The sequence below is a fragment of the Falco rusticolus genome, chromosome 6 (genome assembly GCF_015220075.1).
Source record: "Falco rusticolus isolate bFalRus1 chromosome 6, bFalRus1.pri, whole genome shotgun sequence".
NCBI lineage: Eukaryota > Metazoa > Chordata > Aves > Falconiformes > Falconidae > Falco > Falco rusticolus.
Genome location: NC_051192.1, coordinates 2,378,207 through 2,405,505, shown reverse-complemented (window position 1 = coordinate 2,405,505; position 27,299 = coordinate 2,378,207). Strand labels below are relative to the sequence as shown.

The 27,299-nt window shown below is 41.0% G+C and overlaps 1 protein-coding gene across 1 annotated transcript; it reads right to left on the bottom strand.

Moving 5' to 3' along the window:
• Positions 1 to 1,163: 1,163 nt before the first annotated feature.
• Positions 1,164 to 26,948, bottom strand: ACTR2 (actin related protein 2). Its single transcript, XM_037391781.1, has 9 exons — positions 26,768 to 26,948; positions 20,356 to 20,466; positions 14,569 to 14,784; positions 10,410 to 10,482; positions 7,830 to 7,966; positions 6,905 to 7,054; positions 6,056 to 6,201; positions 5,480 to 5,612; positions 1,164 to 4,264 (listed from the first exon to the last, which is right to left on the bottom strand). Exons 1-9 carry the CDS (start codon positions 26,852 to 26,854, stop codon positions 4,094 to 4,096), a joined length of 1,224 nt encoding a protein of 407 aa, XP_037247678.1. The 5' UTR covers positions 26,855 to 26,948; the 3' UTR covers positions 1,164 to 4,093.
• Positions 26,949 to 27,299: the final 351 nt, after the last annotated feature.

The window sequence follows — 27,299 nt, the reverse complement described above, 5'->3', positions numbered from 1 at the left end:
AAAAAGGTCCAAAACAATTTCTTCTAATGCTGTTCCCCTGAAGAGATATATCTGGATTTTAAAAAAAAAAAAAAAAAAAACAAAAAAAAAAACCACACCACACAACAAAACCCCAGACCAACAAACAACAACAACAAACAAAACTTGATTTTTCACAGTATTGAAACAGCTAATGAAGCTTGTTTTTGGAAAATAGATGACATGCCTGCAGGGAGGAATTCACTATTGAAAAAGTTGACTAGCAAATGTCGACAGAGCTGTATTTAGTCCTTTCCACACAAAAGCCACGGCAGGCAAAGCAAGCCAAGGGGAGGAGCGGGGAACACAAATTAGTACTGAGCAGAGGTAAAGCCTGGTTTTATTTCCTGCCCAACCCTCCAAGAATGCACAGTGGTGGAACAAAGGTTTGGGTCTGGGGGGCCTCCCCAGTCCCCCTTAAAATCCCGTCTACCTGTACCTAAGACGGCATGTGTCTGACCCAGCCACAGACCATACACCCCAGAGCCAAACGGAACCTACCAGTTCACTTTAAGGAACGAAAAGCCATTATCCTAGTGGGGACAGGGAACATACCTACATACAGAGCAGCGTGTACAGTGAGCTGGTGTGAAGAGGCTGGCTGAGCCCACCTCACACGCACCATGGTTAGCAGGCCAGCCCTAACCCGCACAGCCAGTTGAGAAGTGCAAAACTTCAGGTGCGAGAGCCGCTCCAAACCAGCGCATCTTTCTAAACGCTGCACGTTAGCCCCTCGCACGGTTCACATGAGGGCTGCAGGTGAAGCAGCACACGAGGCCGCACTGCCAAGGAGATTCTTCCTAAGCAGAGCATAACTACATGGCTCCTCAGCCTGGCCAGGGATGCTCAAGTTGAGGGCTCTTCCCCTTCTGCAGCACCTAGCATAGAGCTTGAACTAGAAGAGATTCCTGTCCAAGAACAAGTGTTTTATTTCCTTTTTAAAGAAACTAGGACAGGGGGAGTGGAGTCTTGGCTAGCAAAGGGAGTTGGGGTGCTTTTCTCTACAACAGCAATCAATAGGGAACGTATTACTTCGTCATGTCAGATTTCCTCAGCATAAGCAGCTCATGATAGTTTTGTGATGGAAGTTAAGAGAAAAACTGACAGAACTGTGATTTCCCAAAGGAAACAAAGCAAACATAATCTACTTTGAAAAAAATCTGATTTTATTTTTGTATTGAAAAGACCTGTCAATTTAAATAGATGTTTATTTCCATCCATGGTCTCAACCAGTGTCGTGTGTTAACATTATTCAGAACTGTATAAAAAGCCATTTGTGTTACATTGGTTAACATCCTAGAACACTGGGGGGGGGGGGGGAGGGGGGGGGGTTGAAGCAGCTTGACATTAAAAATAGGATGTTCCCAAAAAACTTACAACTGACGCGGCATCTTCTATTCTAATTTTATAAGAGCTGAAGCATATTGCAAATACAACTCAGTTATTTGGTCTTCAAAAAAACCCAAAACTTTAAAACCAGATTGCTTTCATAGCAATACCGAAGCTGTCAGCTGAGAGAACACACACACACACACTCTCAAGTGTGCGCAAACACACACGAAGCACCACACCAAGCACAACTGGAACACCCCATTCAGTATTTGGATTACATATGCATTCTTCTGAATCCGATAGCTGTAATTTAAAATGCTAGTCGCCTTTTTTTTTAATATATATACACAGTTTCCATGGAAACCCAAGATTCCGCACAATCAACTGACATCTGTTACTCACGGTGCTGCAAAGTTCTCTAGCGAAAGGGCCAAATTCCAGAACCTTTACTCAAACGTGCACGTACCTCACCGAAGCCAATGAACAGGGGAGAAGATGGTTAAGAAAAGGGGTTGCATGGTCAAGGTTTAGATTTGAAAAATCACATGACAGATTGTCATTCAAAAAAGGTTTTTAAGTCATTCTTTGGTTTATTTCCATGATTCTTGATGCTGTCCGAAAAGCCCAGAGACAGTGACATGAGAAACCACAGCTCTAAAGCAAGCCCACAGCATTTTTAAGTCTGTGTATTAAATGCTCAGAAGACTACAGGAATTCAGTAGACTACTCAGAAGTAGTATTAAATGCTCAGAAGACTACGAGTACCCCTTACATTCACGTCCCCAAAAATCTAGTAACTGCTTAAGTGCATGCACTGAGGCATGACCGGCATGCCTGTAAATTCATATTGTTCAAGTTAAGAGTAAATATAGCTGCGAAAAACCCCACCCACCTATAATTAAATGGTCATTACTAGCAATACTATAGCGACTGTCTTGTTATTAAAGAAATGCAGACACTGTTTCTGCCTGCTTGGCTCGCTCAGCCAAAAGGAAGCTGCTCGATTTAGAAAGAAAGCAAATTTTAAGAATCCAAGGAAGTTTAATATTTCCATGTCCCTGGGGTCAATTATTAACGTAAAGATGTAGACAAATGGCAAGTATATGAAAGAGTGTCTTGTACATTCCAAGGTTGGGAAGTCAAAAGCACATAACTTCCTTATGCTTAAATGTTATGGTAGGCTTGGAAAACCAGTAAGAAGTGATACAGTATTTCCATGAAAAGCAAAGTAGAACTAAGTCTAACTGGCATTTGTACGCAAGCAGGTTTTGCTATGCTTTATGTAAGGCAGATTTTATTGCAAAGTCAGTTACCAGTCTGCTAGTAGGAAGAAAACAGAGGCAACTATACTCACAGAAGATGGCTGATAATTACTAGGACAACTTCTATTTTTCAGAACAACTCAGCTTTAATGCACTTTCTGGAAACAGCATTTTCATTTTCATCACTGGTTTTCACTTCCTTCCCCATCCCACGTTAAGTATCAAAAATCAAGACTGGACAAAATGAATTGTGGATATTTACCAACCGACAACATCTCATATTCCAATGTTATTTTTAACTCGAACAAATATAGGTCATTCTTTATAACCTACTGCCAGTGGTTGTTTATAAATATCTGCTTGCTGCAATAAACACTGGTCATCAAAATATTCATTTGCAGTAACTACTTGGCACTAGTTTATTATATTTGTAAAGTTTAATGGAAGTGCTTCTGATGGACATATAAGCACTTAAAACACCAGACTTTTAAAACTTAGTTTTGGGGGGTTTAATATCTATAGTTACAGTTTTCATAAGCATTTCTGAAAGTATTAAATATCTTCAGAAGTTTAGAGGCTCCTGTCTCAGCACAACTACTAAGTTTCTCAACAATTACAGAACAGCTAATTTAACATTCTTGCTCCCTATGCGGAGACAACATGGTACCAAAATTTAACTATAAAAAGAGGCATTTTTGGTCAGACTGACCCCCAGCTGTCCTTTAACAGAAAAGCAACACAGCTCAAACCTGTCCCCTCCCTCCAGAAAAAACAGACACCTAAGGCCACACATTTACGTTTGCCAGAGCATCAGGTGTTTCTCTGTTTGTGGCAACTGTGTACATGCCCACTTTGAGAAATACAGTATGAAAGCCTCACCACCACCTTTAAGGATAAACCACCTCAGAAGCCAGTTTAGGCAGCAGTGCGCGTGGAACCACATTACATTGAAACGTGTGTTAAAGCCATTCCAGCTAGTTCAACTAGTTTCTAACAATGTTTAATCAAAATTCCTAATTGCAGGAAAGAAAAAATAATCTTAATGTAGAGAGAGGCAAAAAGATGCAAAGATAACCACCACAATGATCCAATAGCAAAAACTCCTGTTTAAAGGTTTTCTTACGCTAAAAAAGGCACACAACCCCTGGTGAACTAGAGACAAAAGCTAGCGGTACTACAGCAATAAACCCAGAAGAAAAAGCCTACCAGAATTACCCAATTGCCTACTGGGAAGGAACAATGAAGTAGACAGGCTGCTCTTGCTCTGTTTTGTTTGCAGGGACGTGGTCAAATTTAATAGTCAAATTTAGCCACATTAAGAAACATTTAACAAAAGCTACCCCAAGAAACCAGAACAAAACCTGACCTTTGGGTCAAAAGGCCACAGACAGGCCTTTCCATAGCATGTAGCTGAGTGAGTTCAGAGATTGGCAATGAAAGAAAAAAAGCTTTAGACATGTGATGGGAACAAGCTTTGGGATTTATCGAACAGTCACACCAAGCTTCTCCAGCACACGCACTCCCTTTTCTTGGTATTCTTGTCGGGTCATCCAGAAGTTGTCTTTGTCTTTCATGATGTCCGCTAGAACTGCACCACCCAAAAACACCATGTGCTTTCGACGAGGTGGATCTTCAATTCGGATTTTAAATTTCTAAGAAAGAGGTAAGAAACTGTTACTAGGATACCTGAAACAAAGCCTTTCAAAATACAATTGTGCTTTCCACCAGAACAGCAAAATGGAAACTGTTTAGTGAGACAAATGCAACCAATGAAACCTGACGTGCTAGCATAGGGTGCTCTGCGTGAGCTTCCAGCTTGCGCAACCAAAGTAAAATAACTACTTTGCACTGGGAGTTGGAGACAGCTATTGACACTTCCCCCAAAATTATACTTTCAGTGTATCCACAAAAAGCCCAGGAGTCAGAATACAAAATTAAAGACCATATTTTTGCATTTCACGAACATGGTGAAGAGTCCCTAAGCTTCGATAGCTAAAATTATCAGAAGTTACTAGACCATCAAATAACAAATTATTTTAGAATTACATCAAGTTTTAGAAGGGCAGATGGAACAGATTTTAAATTTACACAATCTAGACCAGCTTTACTAATTAATATTCCCTTCAGTCCTTCAATGCTAAAGCTCTGACTTCAAGAGCAAAAACGAGTACAGTCAAAGCTATGTGTGAAACACTCTTAGACTTCAAACATTCTGTACAATTGAGTCACTTCACATAGCTGCACAAGATGCTTAGAGAACACTGCATTAAGAACCAGAGGAGTTCAATTCAGTTCAGCATTAGAAACACCACTCAAGGAATTCTCTCTGTAAATACCACCTCCTCGAAAAGCAGAGAGCATCACGATGCAGTGTCACCACCTAACGTGCGGCTGTTGTCTATGACAGCAACCAACGAACAAGGGAAATTTATTCCACTTGAAGGTGTGTGAGAAATCTAGCCTCTTGAGTATTTCACTTATAGCACTAACCAAAACTTTCACAGACTGAGAAAAAAATACATTATTTTTGCTCAACGATGACTTTAAGGCACCAAAACTCATTAGCTTTGCTCAACCTCCACTACAAGTTTTGCCCTAGCATTTATCAGCCTGTTTTACATGCAAACTCACTCAGGCCTTCAGGAATTACTTGCTGTTAGCAGGGGCTACAAGGTGGCTTCATTGCAAGCGTATCCACACAAGCCACCTACCCGAAACAGAGTGGGGCGTGTGAAGAACAGAGGCCGCGATTTTGCCAGCTGCGCGGCGGGCCACCCGCAGCTCCTGCCATTTCTGACTGCTTGGGTCCCTCTAGTGGGGACCGAGGACAAACCTCTGCCCCGCACCCAGCAGCACTCGCCACCTACCGAAAGCTTCTCCACATCTCCTTTCAGCACTCGCTCCAGGTAGAGCTGTTTAAGTTCCCGCTCCAGTCGCGAAGGCAGCCCGGGGTACATGGTGGACCCTCCGGACAGCACAATGTGCTTGTAGAATTCAGATCTGACAAAAAAAAAAAAAACCAAAATAAAAACCACACACACACAAAAAATTCTTTCTAGTGTCATATAGAAAATGCTGTAGCACGAGCAGGTACCTGCACGTCCAGGGGAGTAGATACAACCCGAACAACGGTCACTACACAAGGACAGACTCCGCGCAAGCTTGGCAGACTTGCTGATGCTTTGCCAGGCATCCCAGAAAGCAGCAGTAAGAAAAATATTGTGCTTTCAAGATTCTACCCTGGCTCATTCATACCAAAATAATCAAGTTTCCAGACAACCCGTTAAGCTCCAGGATCTCAGACCGAGCCCCGCTGCCAGTACGTGCCCTCCCCCAGCAGCACACACACTCGCCCCGAAAGCGGAAGGTGTCCCTCTGTTCGAATGCGGTTCTCACGTCACCCCTGCACCCTGGCAGAGGGATTTTACGTGTTCTGCTCTTACCTGGTGTCTATGTCAGCAGCCTGGATGGTGTTGAACAGCAATTCAGCCACACCAACCCCCTCGACATTGATTAAGTGAGGCTGGAAGAGAGCCTCCGGTGCCTCAAACCGTTCTCCACCGACTTTGATAATCCTGCCATCTGGGAGCTAGTGAAGAAAAAACACCCGTTTAGAAGACTACTTTTAGCCACTGGGATACTAAACAAACCAAGAGGAAATGACCTACATTGTTCCCTTATGTTTTAAAACAGGAAATTGTTGATAATTGTCACCAGTGCAAGAAGTCATTCGGTACTACTGAAAGAAGAAAATTCTCCAATCATTATGCAATTCAATTGGAGACGTCAGGGACCAGATACATCGATACTGACATACCAAACATCTCCTTGCCATATAGCTCCTAATATCGATTTAAAAGATAATCTTAGAGCAAGAGTAATGCTTTCCTGCAAGTTCTTTTCTTCCATGTGTGATCACAGGAAGTTTCCACTAAGAGCCCGTTTACCATTCTTGTCACCAGATATCAGTCTCTCGTGTGTCACTGCTAAATAGATGAAGCTGAAAATCTGACATGCAAGAGTAAGTCCACTTTCTCTACAAGTTGCAGTTCTGTAACATTCACATTTCAAGGATCTACAGTGACAAAAATGAATAAAGTTTCATGGAAAATCTGAAAAGAAAGAAAAAGCTTTTAAAAGTTTTCCCAGAACGCAGTAATCTGATTCCACAGACTCCTGTGTCTGGGAAATGAGCTACTGCCAAGAAGAATTCAGAAGGAACCAAAGCTAAACGCTACCTGAATGTAAACCTATGGAGTTTAGGACAAGCAAAGCGGTCTCAAAACACTCACCGTGTAGGATTCAACTAGTACTGTGGTCTCTAACGCCAGTTTCTGTTCCTGTTCAATGTTGTAGCCCACATAACATAGCTTTTCCTTGATCATGCGAACAGTCTCGAAATCAGCAGAGTGGTTGAAAGCATACCCTCGCAGCAAGAGGAGCTAGAGGGGACACATCAGGTGAGCGGTAAATGAGAAGAACAGTCCAGATCTCTCTATCAGTACACGGGTACAATCAAACACTATCTTTAATAGTTCATCTCCCTTTTTTAACTGCAAATTTAGTATTAAGTCAAATCTGTCACAGTGTATCCATTACTACCAGAAAGTAGAACAGCAGCAGCATTACTGCAAGTGGGAAATTTTCTTTGTCATTACAACCTTCAGTATAACCATTACAAAGTGAAAGATAACCAAAATAATTCTTATATTTAGGGCTTCACTTCAGAACACTCCACTATTCCTGTTCAGCCTTAAGAGCTGTCAATCCAGAACGCTGCTTATATTAAAAAAACCCCCACTCAATTAGTCTATAAAACATACTGTCTTATTTACTAATCAGGGAAGAATCGCTACACTATTTTCCACACTGTAAGAAAAGGTCCTTGAGAAAATACACAAGTAGAACCAACAGAACAAAATTTTGGTTTTATTTCATGTACCAAGAAAGCCAACTTTTAAGCTTGTCCTTCCTAAATACGCCTACAGGAACGCCACTAAGAAAATGTGAAGTCTCTGAATAACATTAATATCATCAATGCGATTTAGATGAGGAAACATAAGGACAGACTGAAGCAATACAGAGCATACAGGAGTTATGTAATTGACCTATGAATAATAAAGGGAAAACTACAGGTTTCTTGCTATCCAGGGATTTTAACTTGAACCGATGTACCCCAGATACCAGACACAACCTTAAATATTCTTTCCAGCTTACCTTAATGAGGTACCTAGTGATGTCCCTCCCAGCGATATCTAACCGCCTGGTGAGATGAGGGAGAGAGAAGCCTTCATAAACTGGGCAAATATGAGTTACGCCATCTCCAGAGTCCACAACAACACCAGTCAACAAGCCTAAAGGACGGGGAGGGAGGGGAGAAGGTACAACTGTTATTAGCACCTCCACACAGAGAGCAGAATAGTAGCAAGTTTAAGATAGGATTTTTCATTGTAATCTTAACACAACCTGTTCCCTCCAGTCATCCTTTTGGGAAAAATAGTCACAATTTAAAATTCAGTTGCTTCCACTCAGCTGGATTTTAAACTTAAGGTTTTCATAGTAACAAATGTTTTCATATACATTTTTTAGAAGTATGACCACTACTTTTTCCTAGATGCATATAACTCCACTGTTCATAAATTTATCTGGTGTTTTGACATCTCAAATTGCACTCTAATTAAAGAGAATATCAAAGATCATTAAATGCTTGCTGGGGCACAAATTCCTCCTCAGATTCAGCTGTGTATGTGCAACCTTACGTTAATTTCTTATATATATATAAGAATATATATATAAAATATAGAGAGATCTAAAAATATAAAGTAGTATTAGAGGTAATCAGGCCACAAGTTTACCTGGTTACAATTATTAGGACTTGTTCATTTTGACTGGTATTCAAAAAACAAGACAATGCTTTCAGAAGGTAGAGAATATTTGGACTATACAGAACACATCTAACTTTCTTCCCCACAGAAACAGTGTTAGGCTGAATCAGATTCACTTTCATAGGCTAGAGAGGTTAACTCCAGTGAAAAAAGTTTACCACAGAACCATTACATTCCAAGGTGTACCAAACTGAGATATCATAGGCATGTATAAAGAGAAATTTCTATACTTCGCTAACAAAATAAGCAGCAGAATTCATGGTGAAAGTTGATTAGAAAACAGTTTTATAGTTTCTCACAAGCTACCTAAAGCAAGATAATGTATTTTAAGGGGAGACGTTAATATAATGAAGGGCCATTTAACATGTAATGGGCAAGGTGCACTGGTTTGGCTACCGTAGTTTGCTCAAGCTTTGTAAACAGAAGGCAAACAAATTGGTTATTTGCCCCTAACAAATCAAAGAACACACCTTGGTTCAGCTGTGTGATCAGATCTTTAGATTTCTTAGCGCATTGGAATAACTACTATGCAAACACAACAAGTCTCACAACTGAACACACGCAGTAAGGAAGGAAATAGTCAGTCACAAGGGACTACACCGAACTCCAAAGACTGCTGTGAGGAATTGCTAAAGAATTTCCTAATTAGGACCAGGTTTTGATATTTAAACCCCTTTGCCTTTAAAAGGTATATGAGCACACAGAATTCCAGGTAAAAGCAACAATTAGTCTTAAGAGAGTTTTAACAGCAGCAACAAAATGCGGTGCACTGCAGCGAGGCACATCTCTATGTAATTTTAGCCACTACTTTAATGTTTAATGTAACATAAATAAGTAGGATGTTTTAAAGGGCTTTTTTTATTTTCAAAGGCAAACGTTCTATTTATGTGCCACTTGTTTTTTGTATCTTTGGAAGGTCTTCAACTTTATTTTAGATGACAGTATGTAGAAACACTGGACTGCTCTAAGTTATTTCACTTTTTTTATTCACACAGTATTTGACCACTATTCGGTAAAATGCACGCACAATTAACAACAGAATTTAAGACTTATGTGTTAGTCATATCTATAAGGAATCAAACCAAAGAAAAACCGGGGGGGGGGGGGGGCGGGGAAGAAAACAAACAAACAAACAAAAAGAATGACAGCACAGATCACAGCAAAAAAAAGTAATATCCAGGTCTGCAAAAGCCGTTTTGGTTCAACTAGTTTTAATGACTTGCATAACAGAACCACCCTTCCAGTAGCCCGTCACTTTTGCTTTTGGACACAGAAACTATGGTGACATGTTAATGGGCAAAGGTATTTATGTCCTGCTATGTGACAGCTAAATACACCAAGCCAGTAGTAAACAGATGTAAAGAGTCACGTTATCAGAACTGATGTGCTTGAGTAGCTTCTTAAAGTCCTAGATGGATTGCAGTCTGTGGTAGAATTTCTATCGAGTTCAGTGAATCTGATTTTCTCCTCAGGCTGAGGATGATTTATTCTAGTTTATCTACAGCAAAAGAATCAAATTTTTAATTTTTTTTTTTAAACCTGAAAATAATGCCAAAGTCACCTAGTCATCTTGAAATTCACTTATGGTAATAAATTTTTCCTTTATCAGAAAATCAAAAGCATGTCATTAAGACTTGATGCCAAAGGCTAAATGACTACACCCTGGAACAACAATAGTTTTGATAAACCAGGTTTTTGCCTTTACAAGCACGTCACCACAGTTGGTTCATGAAAACACCACCGACATGGTACCTACCAATAGCTCCTCAAAACAAAAAGCAGGCCCCTAAGTCAGAGCCGAGCTTACTTACAGCAGCGTCGAATTAAGCCCAAGACTCATTAATACCATATTAGTACTTTGGCTCAGCAACACATTTACAAACTAAACAGATTTTAAGTTATCTTTGCCTACCTTGAGCATACAAAGTAAGAACAGCCTGAATGGCTACATACACCCCAGAAAACTGGTATGTCTCAAACATAACCTGTAAGATGAAGGCAAAAATTAATGTCCAGAAAAGGCCAAATAATTAAGAAAAAATTCACAGAAGTTTGAAAACTGTACTTCTATAATTCCGTACTTTTGCTAATCAAAATCACTTTCCAAGTAACTTCATCATGCAGATTCTACACAAATATTAGAAACCTACCTACTTTCTGGCAGAAAGTAGCACATTCAGCTCCACATCTTACCTGTTCACACAAGACAAGCCACGTGAAATATTCCAGATCCGTTTAGCAATGAAAGTGAAACCCACACAGCAATTTCTGCAGCTTTACTAAGCTGTTTTCCAAAGTGCTCTAATGAGTGGGAGGCAGTCCTTGTAGACCAGCCAAGTACTTCATTACTGAAGTGCGACTTGGGAATGAAATGTTTGTTAAAGGTGTATGCTCTATCTAATGAAGTTCTGGGGTTTTGGTTTTTTATTCCTCATATCAAGCCCTACAGACTTTGTACAACCACAGACTACGTCAAGTAAAGACCAAACAGATGCCTACACATAGGGGTCTAGAATCAAGATTGCCCTTTGCATCTGGGCCACCTTCTTTCCTTCTTTAAAGCACAACTGATGAAAAACTTCCAGAATTAGTGCAAAATCCACTACGAGTGAAATAGTTCAGGTAGGATGAACTCTGTTGCTACATACAGAAAACCACAGGTTTGCAGAACTCTTACTGCAACACGCAAAGTGCCTGCCTGCCTTGTAGGCCAGCTTCCCCTAACCACCACGCTAGCTTCAGTGAGGAAAGGATGCAGAGTTTATAGGATCTTGTCTTCTTTATAAACACAAAGGCGGCCAAGTAAACAAATCATACTGTACAGCAGTTTTCCCCTCAAAATGCTTTACCAGGAAAAACAGATGAACTCTGATTTCTCCAGCACATAACAGAAGTTTTGCTTTTGCTATTCTGCAGCCCCCTGAGCACTTTGCAACTTCTAGGATTAGAAGCTGATTAAATCCTAAGTACTCCCACAGCTCAAGTAAAAGATATCTAAATATTTTTCAAGAAAGAAAGCTGATGCCTGACAATTTTAGAATTCTGAACTATTTAAAGAACCTTCTGTTAGAATAGTGTGATCTTAAACAGCTGGCCCATATCAAAAACCTGATCCTTGCAAAGTCAAGTTCATTTCTTCAAGCTGTACTGAGCACACGGCAAAACCCCTGGGAAGATTGATGCCGCCTTTCTCGGGATACTTGCTGTGAGCACACAGTACCGCAGAAGCCAAGCAGAAAGGAACACAGAGAGGGTGAGCTGCAGAGCTCCCTGCCCTGAGAACATCACGCTTTGGGATTTTATAACCCCTCAATGTGGACTGTAGATAATATAAAAGGAAATTTAATACAGTAGTCAGGTGCGCAGGGTAAGAATGAACAAGAAATCACAGGCTGGCTAGTAACTTCCCTGCAATGGCCACTCCGGAGCACATATGCAATACCTTCAGAAACAAGAAGCAGAACTGTCTGCCAGAAGAGGAACAGTTGAAAGGGCAGCAACTCAGATCCCGTTTGAGTAGCCACTGTCTAAAACCAGCACTATTCCAGTGGATGAGTCTTCTTCCAAACCACCAGAGAGCTTACAAGACAAAAACCTAATTTCAGAATAATCTGAATTATCATCTTCATACAACAAAACAAATATTCAAATGGCATTAGTTAGTGCCTTCACACATTGCACTAAACCCTAGAAGCCACTGCAAAACCCTTCTATAACCTATATGCAGGCCTTTGAGGGGTTTTCTCGAAGGACAGACATTTAGGTCTCTTCTATTTGACACCAGAATTGCCCCGGCACGGGACATACATGTTAACAAATCTTAAGATGTAAACACTGAGCAGGATGCTCTCCTGATAAGATTCTTCTTCTCATGACAGCCACTTTTGGGTTACCTATAAAGCAAGGTTCTAACTGGACACAGAAATGAAGAACTAAAAATAGAGAAAAAAAGATAAGGAATACTAGGTTGGGATTAGGAGAAGTGACTGTGCTGGAGTATCTATGTTTACAGCTACCTGATACGCCACTTCAGCCTGGCTGCTCCTGAGGGTATTACAGAATGAGAACACATCAGGTAACCGGAGACAAACAAAGAGCAAACACCCAGCTAAGCCGAGGAGCAACTGGTGTCTTGTACATGCTAAGAAAGAAACGGCACTTTTAAAATATGTATTTTACAACACAGCCGCCATGTGAGCGCTTGCTGCTGTTACTGCGTAGCCGAGTTTGACAGAGCGATGGGGTGAGGAAAGAAAATTACTGGAAGTAGAATGAAGTACAGCAAATATAATTATCTATCATCTTGATATGGTCCAGATGGCTAAGCTTTTCTTTTAAAATGCTACTGCATTGTATCACAACATGCAGAGACGTTATTATATTTACTGCTGACTTTAGGAAAAACCTTAATTCAGTCCTCTGCTTCATACTGGGCTGGCCTCCCTGAAAAGGAAGACTATATGTCAAAAATGGAAGGAGTATAAACATGTTGGAGTAAAAAACCTAAATATTGCTAGTCCTCATAATACTGTGATCCATTAAAAATATTAACAGAAACAACAAGCCTCCGTTTCACTCAAATTTAAATTTACAAAAATGGATTCCAGTTTCCCCTAATCCTCTGGATCATGATTAAGCATCTACAATCCCTGGAGTGGTTTAAAAAAGCAAATGTAGCAATACAAATATTTTAGCAGAGTTCAGAAGCCATACAAGGCTCTTCAATTTAGGGTATAAAATTACTCAGTACCAGAATAACTAAAATCTAGCCTTTTGTATTTAGCAGGAAAACAGGAACAAGAACACTATTGTAGACAGCTGAAAAGCAAAGAAGCCTGAACGGGAAATTCAACCGTTCCTGCTACATGGAGGCCACCCAGAATAATCTGCTATGTCCATCCCATCACAGCTAACTGACATACAATAGGCAGTATTACCGATGTTGCATTATGTAATACTTCGGTAAAAGGTCCCAAATGTCCACAATTTCGAAGAAATGCTGAATTTAGATTGTACAGTTTGGGTTTTTTCCACTTAAGTTTTTCCCACTTTGCTATACTTGACTTGATCCCAAGTCACTGAAAGAAAAGATCAGCACAAATACAGTCACTGCCACATTGCAGAAAGCACTACTGGAGCTGTGACAACAAAGGATTTTGAAGGAAAAGTCAGCAGGTAATGATAAAGGTAAGTTCTTATTAGAATAAACAACAGATTTTTGGGGAAAAATATACATACCCAAGCTTTCATATTCAAAGTTCTGATAAATGGATAAGGTTTCATACTGAAGAATTCATTTTTCCTGCCCTTTCAGCTACTCTAACAACACAGTTTTTAAATTTTTGTTACACTGAATGCCTTACATTAACTGAAAATACCTGTGATGCTTGAGGGGAAAAAAACAGAACGGAAGACTAAACTTTTTGTTCTTGTCAAACATTACTGCTCTTCAAAATCAAGTCTTCATCACATGGTACTACAGCTAAGCAATATATATTGGACAACTGACATTAACACAAGGTTCAGATGGGGCTTAGGCCACCCAGGGCAGCACTCCGAGATTGAGGACCCACGAACCAGGCTTTCCTTCTTAGAAGGCTTTCATTGATAATCCCCAGCATTAGTCACAGATTAGTGATTTGGTTGTCATCACACCTTTGTCTCAACTACCTCCAACAACACTGCTCCACCTGGTAAGCATCATCTGGCTCAAGCCTCAATCTCCTCTGAAGCATTAGTGGCTTACAAAAGTCCAAGTCATTTAAAGTAATTAACATTCATGCAATAGCTAGTAATCAATGTATCTTGATTACATGAAGAGAAACCCATCTTTCTAATTCTGTGTTTTAATGGTGACATGGCTTGAGACAAGAAGCCTGCTTATAGCTTTTGAACGAGATCAGCTTGTTTGATTTTAAGCACAGTAGCCTTCACGACTATGGCTGAGGATGAGTTTTGGTTATAAAACAGAACCACTTTGCCTCAGACAATTACCAGGCGTTCCAAAAAGTTAAAATCTCTTAGCAATGCTCCAATGACAGTATATAACAGTTTCTACTAGACAGACATACCTCCACTATCTTCTCCCTGTTTTTAGTTGGATTCATGGGAGGTTCTGTGAGCAGTATTTTACAATTTTTTGTGTCGATATTAAGTTTTTCTGGTCCAAACGTGTAATCCCAGAGGTGCTTCATATCATCCCAGTTCCGAACTATGCCATTCTCCATTGGATAATTTACTTCCAGCATCGAGCGTAATTCACTTGCTTCATCACCAACCATGAGATCCTGTAAAATTTTAATATAGAAACATGTCAGTGCTTGCAGAGTTTTCTAACCACTAGAATCCTCAAGAATGACAGTGAACTGCACCAGCCTGTGTCAAACTGTGTTCTTAAACAATGCCCACATTTTAGAATAATTTTTATGTACTTAGGAAAGAAGTAGAATATATTTCAAGTAGTATTTAAATTTAGCTTTTACCCATCCCAAACCTTTTCCAAAATATTTTTTTTTCCATTTTCCAATTTACCTTAAACCAATAAACCCTGGTACAGCTAGACACTATAAAGATCTTTATAAGTACAGATGCTTCTCCACTGACACCTCCAAACTACTTTATCAAATACTAAATTTCTAAGGGCTGAGATGCAAAACAGCACATAAGGGTAGTAGTAGGTGGGATTTGCAGAGTAATTGTCCATGCATGTTGCAAATTTCTGTGCACAATACCAAAAAAGGAATAATGAGTGGTGAATAAGCATACCGAACAGTAGCAAAAGCAAGTAAGAGATTAGGAGTTCCACACTAGACATTAAAAGAAACAATGGTTTACATATTGCCTATGTCAGTAGGGTGTGAAGAGACACATCTAAATATAAAAATATACCCTTGTCTGTACCATGCCAAAAGTCCCAAGCCAAAAGTCCCAGTAATACATTCTTACACAAATACAACCAACTAATGCACAGTTTGTCCAGTCATTTCACACTGATTAAGCAATCTGTTTATTAAAGTTAGTTATGCAAACATTGCACATTCAAATTAGTAGCATCACATCTTCTCCTTTCCCACGTATTTCCCAGAGGAAGTATGCACAGTAACATCTTATTTTTGCTCCCTGTTACATCCCATACTTCTAAAGAAGCCTTAACTGACTTGCCTGTATTTTGCCCTAAGAACTTATTTCTAGACACCAACAGCACTGTTTCCATGCTAATACCAATTTAATTGAAAAAAATCCAACTGCTTCATAGAAAAACATGCCACCGCAGCTTGCAGTTGCTGTGGCACAGAAAACTTCTCAAGTGAGAGTTACTCAACCTACTATTCAATACTAGGGAAAAAAAATGCACAACAAAAAATCTGGCACCCGGTTTATAATGCCTTTGTTAGAAATAACCTAAACAGGTACTGTCGACTATATAAAAAGGACGTTAATTGAAAACAGTTTAAAGCAAACCATTTCTCTTCCACCCCTTCTCACTGACAAAGTGTTTTGTTTGTTTTCCCCTTGCACAGTAGATCACACTTAGTTCTCAACTGCACAGAAGACAAAAGTCAAGACTAACATTTTAAATTAAATATACTCAAGTGAAACCATACTATGAAAACTCCACCACACAGCCACATTACTCCTGAGAATTTCAGATGACAGAAACTCCACTGGTTAGAAGAATCAGAAGCCTTTTTTGTGCATTGTTTTTTGAGGCTCTATGCTGCCGAACAGGACACAGCCCAGAAAAAGCCGCTATTCAAATGTGCAATGAAAGTTGCACAAAACTTTCACATCCTCTTAAAACAAAGTTAAAGGGCTGAACAATTGTTCTCAAGAGCACACTAACAGACATGCGTACTTGGTCAGTGAAGAGAAAGGAGGACAGCACAACTGAATTTGCAGAGCGGAACCAGTACCATGACATCCAGTGTTTCCACCACTTTGGTACTCAGTAGTATTTGCCTAACCGAAATCTGAAAGTTTTTCAGGCTCATGGTTTTTAATGTTAAATAGAGCAATTTCTACTGTTAAAGATGATCTTTAAGTGTTACTCTTGTATCTTGCAAAACTACAGGTTATGTAACATTTAGAAGCAATACATAAAATATTCTCATAAATTAGTTGCTAGTAAACCAAAGCAATGAACAACGTCCAAAATAAGTATGTATTCAAATGTAAAATGTAGGACAAGACAAAACAATGAATAGCATCAAAAAATAACATAACAGCTACTAGGTCCCATCAAGCAAAAATGGTAAACAAATAGCACAGGGGCACCTCACTTACCATCTTTTTGTTATTCTACTTCAACAGGTCAAGAAAGGTGAAGAAAGAAGGTAGAAGCAAGAAAGTCAGAAAAGGCCTAAATGAAATTCTCAAATTATTTTAAGTACACAGTAGAAATAGGCTGAAAAGAGATGCATGTACAGCAGGAAATGGTCTGAGTTAGTTTAGTTAGGGCCAAACTAACATTCTCAGGATCTCAGATTAAAATACCTCTTTAAAGGAAGCTACTGCTACATGTCAGTGGCATATCACACTTATGCATCTTACGTTGCAAACAAAACCAGTATATATGCCAACTTCTCATAAATAGGATTCTGTGCATAAGTATTCTGTAACACTGGAGTTTTACCCTGGGCAAGGTGTTCATCTGAACTAGACAAGACTCTGCACAAAGCATTTGACTATAGCTAGCTCTGACAAATGCTAAATTTAAACGTTGTTTTAAAAATTCCGCTTCAAATACCCAAGAACTGAAAACGGTAACATAAAAGCATTCACCTATAAGCAGGCTAATCTGCTCACGTATCATGGAACTAATACCCAGAAAGAATCAAATTAGAGATATTTACTTAAATCCCAGCATCTACTCTCAGAATGGAAACAAGCAACCATAAAGTGCAGTAGTAAGAGCAGTGTCTCAAAACTCTCTCCTATAGCAAGCTACAGAGGTAGGAAGCTAAGATAATCAAAGCAGCCAGGAAGCACTATGAGCTACATAAAAGTGCACGTGCACAAACATTGGCCAAAATTATACTAAAGCCATTTCCATTACTACTGAGATTTTTCCTCCTTCTATTAAACTCACTTTGAGTCACCTAAACTGTCAGAAGCCACAGGGTAACTATCAGCACCATTAGGGCAAATCTACCTATTCTGCAAATCGTGTCAAAGCAAAAGCGCATAGTTTCTGGCAGCTGCCTCTGGACAGGCGGTACCAAAGAGGCTGGTCCCAGCACCGCCCTCTTCCCCACTTCAAACCCAGAGGACGGAAACGACTTCTCCAGGCCGCCTTTGGCAGCAACTGAGCAGAGCTGTAGGACACAGACTATGGCTGAGCCCGTCACTGGGTCTGATCTGCCCCAAAACCCTGTTTTACCTAGTCAGAGCTACTCATCAGCCCTGCTTTCCTCAGAGGGTTAACAATCCCCCGAACCTGCTGCAAAGATTAGTATCTCAGTAAAAGCAAAGAGCAGCATCTGTGCTTCTGGTTTTAGAGTTTTAAGGTTGCAATTTTAAGCAAAATAATCCCAGTAATAACCAAACTTCTGTGTTTATGTTCTGAACTGGTGACTCTAGTAGGAGGAAAAAGCTATATATCAGCTGCTGGCTGAAATAAGAATCCAGAAGGAAAGCACGGCAAAACAACTTGAAATCAGTAACTCAACAGATACAAGACAACCGCTGTTTTGATCAGCTTCCAGACTTCACACAGAGTTCTGAATTTCGTAGGAATGACAGCTTTTCTGAATGGTTTTGAAAAATTAAACTGATCTTGCCAGCTTCCTTTACTCTGTTTTAAACTTACCCCGTAAGAACCTGCAGTAAATGGCTGGAATTAACTTTGGCATAAAAATAATCTGCTAAAATACATTAAATTTTTTAGGAAATCTGCAAGAATCTCATGAAGAAAAACATCACTCACTCAACAAGTCTTCCTACTGTATTATCCTACTGGCATACCCAGAGTATCTGACACAGGGATTTCCTCTCCTGATGCACTTGCTTTCTTAAAAAGCTATTATATGCAGACGCTGTAAACTTCTAGGAAGAATCTAGACACAGTTCATACTCTCTAAGATACACCCATGCGATCCATGCTCAAGCAGAAGATGGGCAATGCATGCAAAATTATAGTTTACTGGTTCTTTCACACTGATCTCATGTCAATTACCCACTTCCACCTCCAATGCTAAATCTTTCCAATTCAAGACTGTCACCTGTAATGATATTAAACTAAGTTATCAGATAATCAGAGGATACCCAAACTGGCAGGACAGGCTGTATCAGATCAGCTGGAAAGAAAACACTGCTTCAACAATGAGATTTAATGCAAGAGAATTTTTCTTGGACTTCATACTTGTAAATCACTGTGTAACTTTCATAAAACTTTACCAGAACCTCCTCGAAGAAACTGGCACATTAAGTTCAAGTAGATATCTGAAGAAACACCTCTCCCCAAGTCTTTCAAGAGAAAAGAGTATGTTTTCCTTCTCTTTACAAAAACTCCTATCTACTGTAACAGGGAAAGGTTCCCTTTCAAGCAATTTGTCCTAGCTAACACAAGGCAAGCAGTATTGCAATATTAAATTAAAGAGAAGAAAAAAAAAAAAAGGCACATTTTTGAAAGGTCTGATGACTTTCGTCCTCTTGACTTCCCAGCATGGCCTTCTGCTGACACTAACTTTTTCCAGGGAGGGAGCAGAAATCAGGTAGCTGAACTTCTTGCCGCCCATACAGTTCTGAAGATAAGGAACAAGACTAGGCAGATTTATTTATTTTTTTTTTGGCTAATCTGCTGCTCGGAAGCAACAAGGAAAGGAAAACTGAAAGCTTATACATGCGTGTCTCTACTTGACCTTCCCTGGCCTAAGAGAGGTCTTCTACAGTTCTGCGTCGCCTCCTGTTTCTCCCTCAGGTTTCTACTTCTGCCTTGCTCTCAAAACAGAGCTTGCACCACTGTGCAGTAAAGCAGTCAAAACCTCACCTGACAAAGAAATCACTCTTTTTTTCAGCTGGATCAGCTCACTGAAGCTGCTTACCACATGTCTGCACAAGCAGTACAACCAGCACAAGGTGAGAATGCGTAGCTAGAAGCAAGAAGGAAGGATGTGACCACAGCAAGGCCAAGACATTTACTGAAGCCTGTATTACAGAAGCAACTACTAATATTTGAAGCATTATTCTAATTACAAAACGAAGTGGGAAATGACAGGTCCCTGGACTTCAGAAAAAGATTCTCAAGCAGTGGTGTGTGTCCCCAATTCCAAGCTTGGAATAACATCCCAAGACAAACTAGCCTGAATACTCCTTTCTCCATCTCTAACTGATGTGGAGTACCTACACCAACCAGCAGCAAAAAGAAAAGAAAACAAAAACAATAGAAACAATGAAATGCAAACACAAGCAAGGTTAAACATCTCATACAAGATCACAGATGATCAACTGTGAGTAGAAAGCAAACAGTATAGGAAGACCTGGAAGCTCCAGCAATTCTTCAGCATTGTCTCAGAATCCCACAACACAGCTCAATGACATCAACCACTTCTGATTTCCGCCTTCTAATCTGGACATCATTTACATACTGGCACCTGAAGCCCCTTTTTGCCCACAACCACCCAAGCCCTACCTGCTGCCTCCTCAGCTGTACTATCTGAAGGCCTCCAGTGCTCTACATCACTCTCTTAATGCATTTGTAGTTTGCAATAGGCTAAAACCCGATACAGAAATTAATCAGGATATACCAAAATAGCGTAAAGGGGAATTAACGAAAAACCAATTCCAAATACTACACAAGTCAAAACCTGCCCTAAATATTTTTAACTGTCACAAAGTAATAATAATGAAAAAAAAATTACCTTGATTTCAATGTTTCCCACTTTTGCAGTTGATCTTATAATGGGTCTTCCAACCAAAGCTGGAAAAATGTGCTCTGGAAAATTTGAGCCTGCATAGCCACATTTCACAAACTGAAAAGGAATAAATAATTTTATTAGAATATGCATTACTTTTGTTTACCGACAGAAACCTGGTCTGGTGTAGAAAATTAAGTCCAAATTTAAGAGCATGTGTCCCACTGGAAACCAACTGGATTTATACTTACTAATCAATTTTACACATTTCAATTGATGCGTAGATCTGTAAAACTGAATTAAAGTATCTTCCAGAATGTTTTCTGAGTCAGACTGTCACATTTTTGAGAAGCAGTATTAAAACTACTAAGTATGTTGAGAGGTATAAGACAGTGCAATGTCTGAATTTGGATTTCCTACAACTCTAAAATTCTCTAGCAACCCAAATTCCATCATTTTGCAATGGATCACCTTATGATGAGTACCCGATGACACCAAATGGAATTACCTCTTCAATTAAAGCACACAGTGCCATAACAAAAATCAGAAAAAAAAAACCCAAAACCTTGTGAATTCAAATCTTATGCTTTTATAAAAAAGGTTTAACAGTGAACTAGCAGATAAGTCTGTGCAATTCAGATGGATTTCTCAGTTTGATAATTTTACAGAGTTCCTTTTAAATATAAAGACAGGATTTTTGCAGTAAGCACTTCCAAAGCCAACAGCACAACCAAAAACTTAGCTGATAATAGTTCACACCAAACAGGATACTCTTTTGAAGAAGTGTTTGTCACCCAAATATGAACGAAAGGAAGCTTTCTATCACTGGGTCCCAAAACAGGATATTCACTAAGAAAACAGTGAGGATTAACCGAGGGGAAAAAAACCCTAGCATATATATATATATATATATATATATACACACACATACATACACAGTCACCAGAGGAAGCTTGGTTGTAAAACAAGAACTTTAAAGTAACTTCAGCAAGAAGTTACAATTTTAGCTCATGGGGATCAGCAAGTTCTACTCTTCAGCTGTCCTACTGTGATGGTCACATACCAGTCTGATGTTCTGCCTACAGTTCATACAGAGCAGGTGTCTGTATGAATTTTTTTGATTAATACTTTGCATACTGTGCAGTATCAGCGTGCCAAAACAAAATCCTGCAGTCCCCAAACTAAACATTACACATTTTCATCTGCAAAATGACTCAACCATCTAGGTGTAACAGCAGTAACACAGCACTGCAGGATCACTCAGGTTGGAGGGAACCTCAGGATCTGCCTCGTCCAACCTCGGGCTCAAAGCAGTCACTGGATTCAGACCAGGTCGCTTAGGGCTTTGACCAGTTGGGCACTGGAAGCCTCCAAGGACAGATAATTCACAGCCTCCTTGGGACCCTGTCCCAAAGCTTAATTCCCCATTTCAGGTTGTATTAAAAGCCACCTGCTAGAATTTCCAAAACATTCACCGAGTTTCTGAAGTCAGGTTTGAAGACTGCCACTGAAACAATTATCACAGCAAAAAGAGTACAGCTAATCGCAGCTGAGGGGAATTCTGCCATTACACTAACGTGAACAGTCACTTTCTGTTGCTCTAAATTATCTGCTGTACTGCAGTAAAAAGGTCACCTGTTTTGGAAAGAAATTTTTAAAGGCAGTTATGGAAAGAGCCAAGAGATATTTTAATTAAAGTTGGGCTAATACAGGGGGGAAGGGATTTTTGGGTTTTTTTGCTTTTTGTGACCCTAATTTCTTTCACCCATTCAGTGCTCCCTGTAGAGCTGTTTGGAATACTTGAAGAATAACACTGTGTACACAACTGATTTTGCTCATTCTACTTCAGTCCGAGTCCTCTGAAAAAGCAAGTACTTATCAACTCTTTTGCTTATATTAAGGCCAGAAGTACCTAGGAGTTATATAGGTCTTATCTGTGTATTCAAGAATGCAGTGCTGCTACGAGAAAGCAAAGAGTAGCCACAAGGATTTCTGCATCACACTACCTGAATACACCCAAAGACTTTACTGTAAGTTTTATACCAGAGGAAGTGTATGAGGCATTTTGAAGGACTGATTCAGCTCAGTTCTTCAAAATGTCTCATAGCTTGGGTCCAAATAACGGTGTCCAAACTAAAAAAAAAAAAAAAAAAAAGCTCCTTTTCAGACATAGCAAATTCCTGCATTCAGGGCAATCACAGTTTCTGTTGCTTCTACAATATTTAGGTATGCTTGTTATAAATTTCATTGTGCAGGACCTGGTTAAGCTAGAAGGAGGTTTACAGAACAGCCCATATAATCCCATTGCCCTCCAGCTCAGGGTTTCATAAACTGTTCCAAGCACAACTATAAGCACCCCCAGCAGCCCATGCACCTTTACACCCATACATTTGCGTACAGCTTTTCTCCCAGCATGAAGCTACTCTCCTACCAGTCACCACCAACTGTGTCGGTCAACAGAAGTAACATGACCGGTAACATCCACGCGAACCTTTACAACTCGAGCTACTGGAACACCCCCACCCCTCAAGAAGTTCCAATACCCACACTTTTAAATCCTGCCGACTGGGCAAATAAACCCCAAGATTTATACAGCAACCACTGAGATAAGTGACCAAAATGACTACTGCACAAAATCAGTAAGTGCCTCTTGGCCAACCTTAAAAATACCTCTCAAAATCACATACAAGTATGCTGACCTAGAAAATGCTGATCTACAAAAATATTATTCTAAGTTCTTACTATTTGAATTGTAATAGTAACTTCCAGGCCCTTTCCGCATTAAGACCTTGACACACCTTCCTGGGAAGTTAACAATGTTGGCAATTAACAAATCCTAGATTTTAAAAACAGATTGTCATTTCTCCAACCAGCCTAAAACACAATCAAAACCAGATTTAATCTATGTGAACTACAATGTGCAAGATTAAGCTTGGACATTCACAGTCTGTTCCCCACCTCTTTCGGGCCAGAACAGAGTGCCTTAAAAAATAAAATAAAATTACATTTTCACAAAGCTTGGTAAATTCATCAGTAGATAGAAGGGGCAGAATTTTACTCTGTCTCCCCGCCTTCAAATTTGTGATTTTCCCCTCCAGGCTACAGCAAAATTTAGTGAGGATGAGAGCAATTCAGCCTTGTACACCAGCCTCCCCATCAACGCAAGCATCCCCACTGCAGCGTTCTCCCTGACACGATGCTGAACATTCAGCTGGTTCGGTAGGTTTGTGATGATGTAACACTGCATATTATGGCTGAAGAACCAGACTCGATAAAACTACCAACAGGTAAGTGCACCTAAGAAACACAGATGCACATAACAGATCCTGCACAGTTTTAGATTTTTGAAGAGGTACAAGAAACATAAGGCACTTCTCCCTCCCATCCCTTACAGCAGATGCTCCAAAATCTTCAATGGAACATTATGAACTGCCGTAGTTTGGAACAGGATCAGCTTCTCTTTTCTAGTGCCAGACACTAGACACTGTTCCTGCCATTCTCAATTTGAAACTCTCTAGTAAAACTTCAGTATAGCTCGCTTGTTTCTTTTCCATCCCTCACTGTGCACACCCCTTACAACAATCACCACATAATTTCAGTACAATGCTCAGTATACATCACATCCCAAACAGCACCACCACCCCCCAATGAATTTACACATCTCTGTAACAAAGCCCAGAATTCATCACCGTTCATTTTTGCACACATTTGCCATACATTCAGAATGTTTTAAGAATAGCTACTTAGCCTGCTGTGTGCAAGACCATGTATGTACAAAGTTTTACCATATATAGTTTCTTCTCCATTTCACTGTGGTTTATACCGGCTCTTTCACTTCCTACTGAGTCATCAAACAGTAAGAACTTGTATATATAAGTATTCTTTCAAACAAAAAGAATGAGGAAGCTTACGAACAGGCCATGTGACAAGTTTTAAAATGAAGACTAATATTTTTATCAGGTCTCTGTGCTTGATTCTTTCCATCGATGCAACTCTCGAACAAAACACCTAAATATAATTACAGCAATTTCACGGGCCACTAACTGACTTACCATTTGTACTATACCAATAAAAACATTCATCTCTAATGCTTTAGACCTTTGAGGTGCCATTGCCCGCCTCTCTTCTACACTACATGTTGCAAGAACTTCCTTCTAGTCACCTCTTCCTCAAAGACTGGTCACAGCCAGATACAAGTCCTATTGCAGCATAACAAGAACTGTGAATTTCAAAGACAAGCCCAAAATTAAAATTGCACCCGGTTTTTCTAATAGTCTCCATTTTTATGTAGCATTTCTGGCACTTGGCAAGAGATTTAATTTCAGTCATGGTTTTAAGTATGACATATCATGGTGTATCAGGAGTCACTGACAAAGTATCCCTGCTTTGTCGAACAGAAAATATTATTAAAACACTGGTTTGACAATATAGGACTACTTGATAATCTCAACATGCAGCTGAGGCTCGAAAGATTTACTGAATACAATTTTCTTCCGGACTAATTATCCCAATTCTAGTTTAATTATCCCGATTCAACCTAAATATTTTGAGTTTACTGATTTCACAATTATTTCTTGATACCTTGCTGCCCCCCCCCCAATGAACTCAGTGGCCAGGCTACTTCCATACACACATTGTTCCACTCAGAGACAACCCAAAGCAACACAAGCTAAAGTGACACAGGCCCCTCCTCTCAGCACCACAACAGCACTATGAAGGCAACTTCCACTCTTAGTTATTTATATCCTGCTGGTACAACTCACAGAGGAAAAAAAACCGTATCATTCCAAGACATCTCTTGATTTCAAAGCACACACAGATCCATTACACTGTACAGAATCTCTGTTGCGGACCCAGCTTGGGCAACTGAGTGAAAATAATTCCTTCTTCCCCTCACCTTACTGGGGCTGGACAAAGCACAACACTGCTGTCACTACCAGTACACTAAACATTTTACAACTCCATGATTTATAGCTAGGTAAAGGATCATGTTAAAGGATGAAGCTCTAGATATTTTTTTTTATTATGGGCCTAACAATAAGAATATTAAACAATGAAGAAAAAAAACCCAACAAAAAAGCTTCCACATCCCTTTGTAAGAAGAAAAACTGTAAATGCCTTCTTTTTTTCTTTCCTTTTCTAAACAATAGCATAAAAAGCACCCAAAATCTCCTGACCTCAGCCCAATTAAAGAAAAATTTTGCTACAGGAGGAAAAGTGAGAAGAACTGTCAAATCCCAGAACTACCAAATATGATGCTCTTCTTCCTGAATCATGCTAATCATTTCAGATGCTAGCTGGAAAATCCTCTAATTCGGGATGCTGAATCTCTTATTATCATCATCATTTGTCTCAGCTATTCCCTCTTGGGCTTTAAAAAAATATTTTTTCTTTATTCCATGTGTTTATATAAAAAAAAAAACTTTTTTTTTTCCCATTCAAGAGATCTTTACATGCTGTAAGCTGTGGTAACTCTCCACATACTTCTTTACTGGGGGAAACCCTAGATTGCTAAACAAAATTACGGAGGGGAAATACCATTTTAAAGCAAAAAGATAAGATGCCATAGGTGGGTATCTCTTTCACTTCCTGCCAGGCACCTCAAAGCCTGTGTACCACTGACAGAAGGTGGGTTTCCAGCGGGTGCCTGCAGGCTGCTGGCGGGTGGGAAAGGTGAAAGGATGGGGAGAAAACCTTTGGGGCTTTTTCGATTTAGAAAAATGCCAATTTATGAGCAAGTTGCAGGTCAGGAAGGTATTAATGAAAGGATGATACTCCGTTTTAGACAGTAGCTAAAAAAAAAAAACAACCAAACACTTCCCTAAAACTTAATAATCCTGCAGACAGAGGACACATCCTGCTCCATGTGTAATGTGCTTATTCAGAATTTTTTCAAAAGTTCGGTATTTTAAAAAACCCGATATTTTTTGGTGAAAGCCCGTTGCTGCAGGGAGACTTGCTCTAGTCATTAGAGCAATAAAGAGATCCACGGTAAAACAGCAAAATACCAGGGTGGCGGAGGTTGGGGGGGGGGGGGGGGGGGGGGGGAGGGGCAGGGGGGCACAGCACAATATCCGCGCACCGCGCCCGGCACCGAAAAGCCCCGCCGGCAGATGCCGCTCAGCCGGTTTCGGGATCACCGAGCCACGGGCCCCCGCCGGCACCGGCGCCCTACCGCGCCGAGCGCCCCCCGCCCATTCATTCCGCAGGCCCGCGCCGACCTGCGGCGGCTGCCCGCGGGCCGGAGCTGGCGGCGGGGCCCCGGCCGGCCCCAAGCAGCGCCCTGGCGCGGGGAGCGGCGGGGGAGCGGCCGGGCCCGGTGGCGGCGGCAGGCCGGGCGCGGCCCGCGGGTGTGCCGGCAGGAAGCGGGGCCGGGCCCGGGGGTTGGGGGGGGGGGGCCTCGCCCTGCTTCCCCCACCTTCTCCCGGCGGCAGGGCGGGTCCCGGCGCGACTCACCCCGGTGCCCGTTGTCGCACACTACCACCTTCCTGCCCAGCGTGTCCATCCCTGCGCGCCGCCGCCCCACACCGGCACCGACACAGACACAACCACCGCCGCCGCCTCAGCCGCCGCCGGGCCCCCCCCCGCGCCCGCGCGCCCAGCCCGCCGCGCGCGCACGCCGGAAGCCGTCAGCGGCCGCCGGCCGCCCAATCAGCGAGCCGCCCCCCCCACCCCCGCCACCCGCCTCTTCCCGCCCCGCCCTGCCCCCGTTGCCATGGCGGCGGCCCCGCGGCCTTCCCGCTCCGCACGGGCCGCCCCGCTCCCTGACAGAAAGCGGCCCCCAGACCCACCGAAATAACCGCGTTCCTTTTATTTTCTATCTTTTCGCGTTTCATCGATGCCGAAACGGGGACGACGCTGCGGCGGAGGGGGTGCCATCGGGCTCACCTCGGCTGCTGTGCTGTCGTGACACCCCCGCTCCTGAGGAGAGCCCCCGCCGCAGGGGGTTA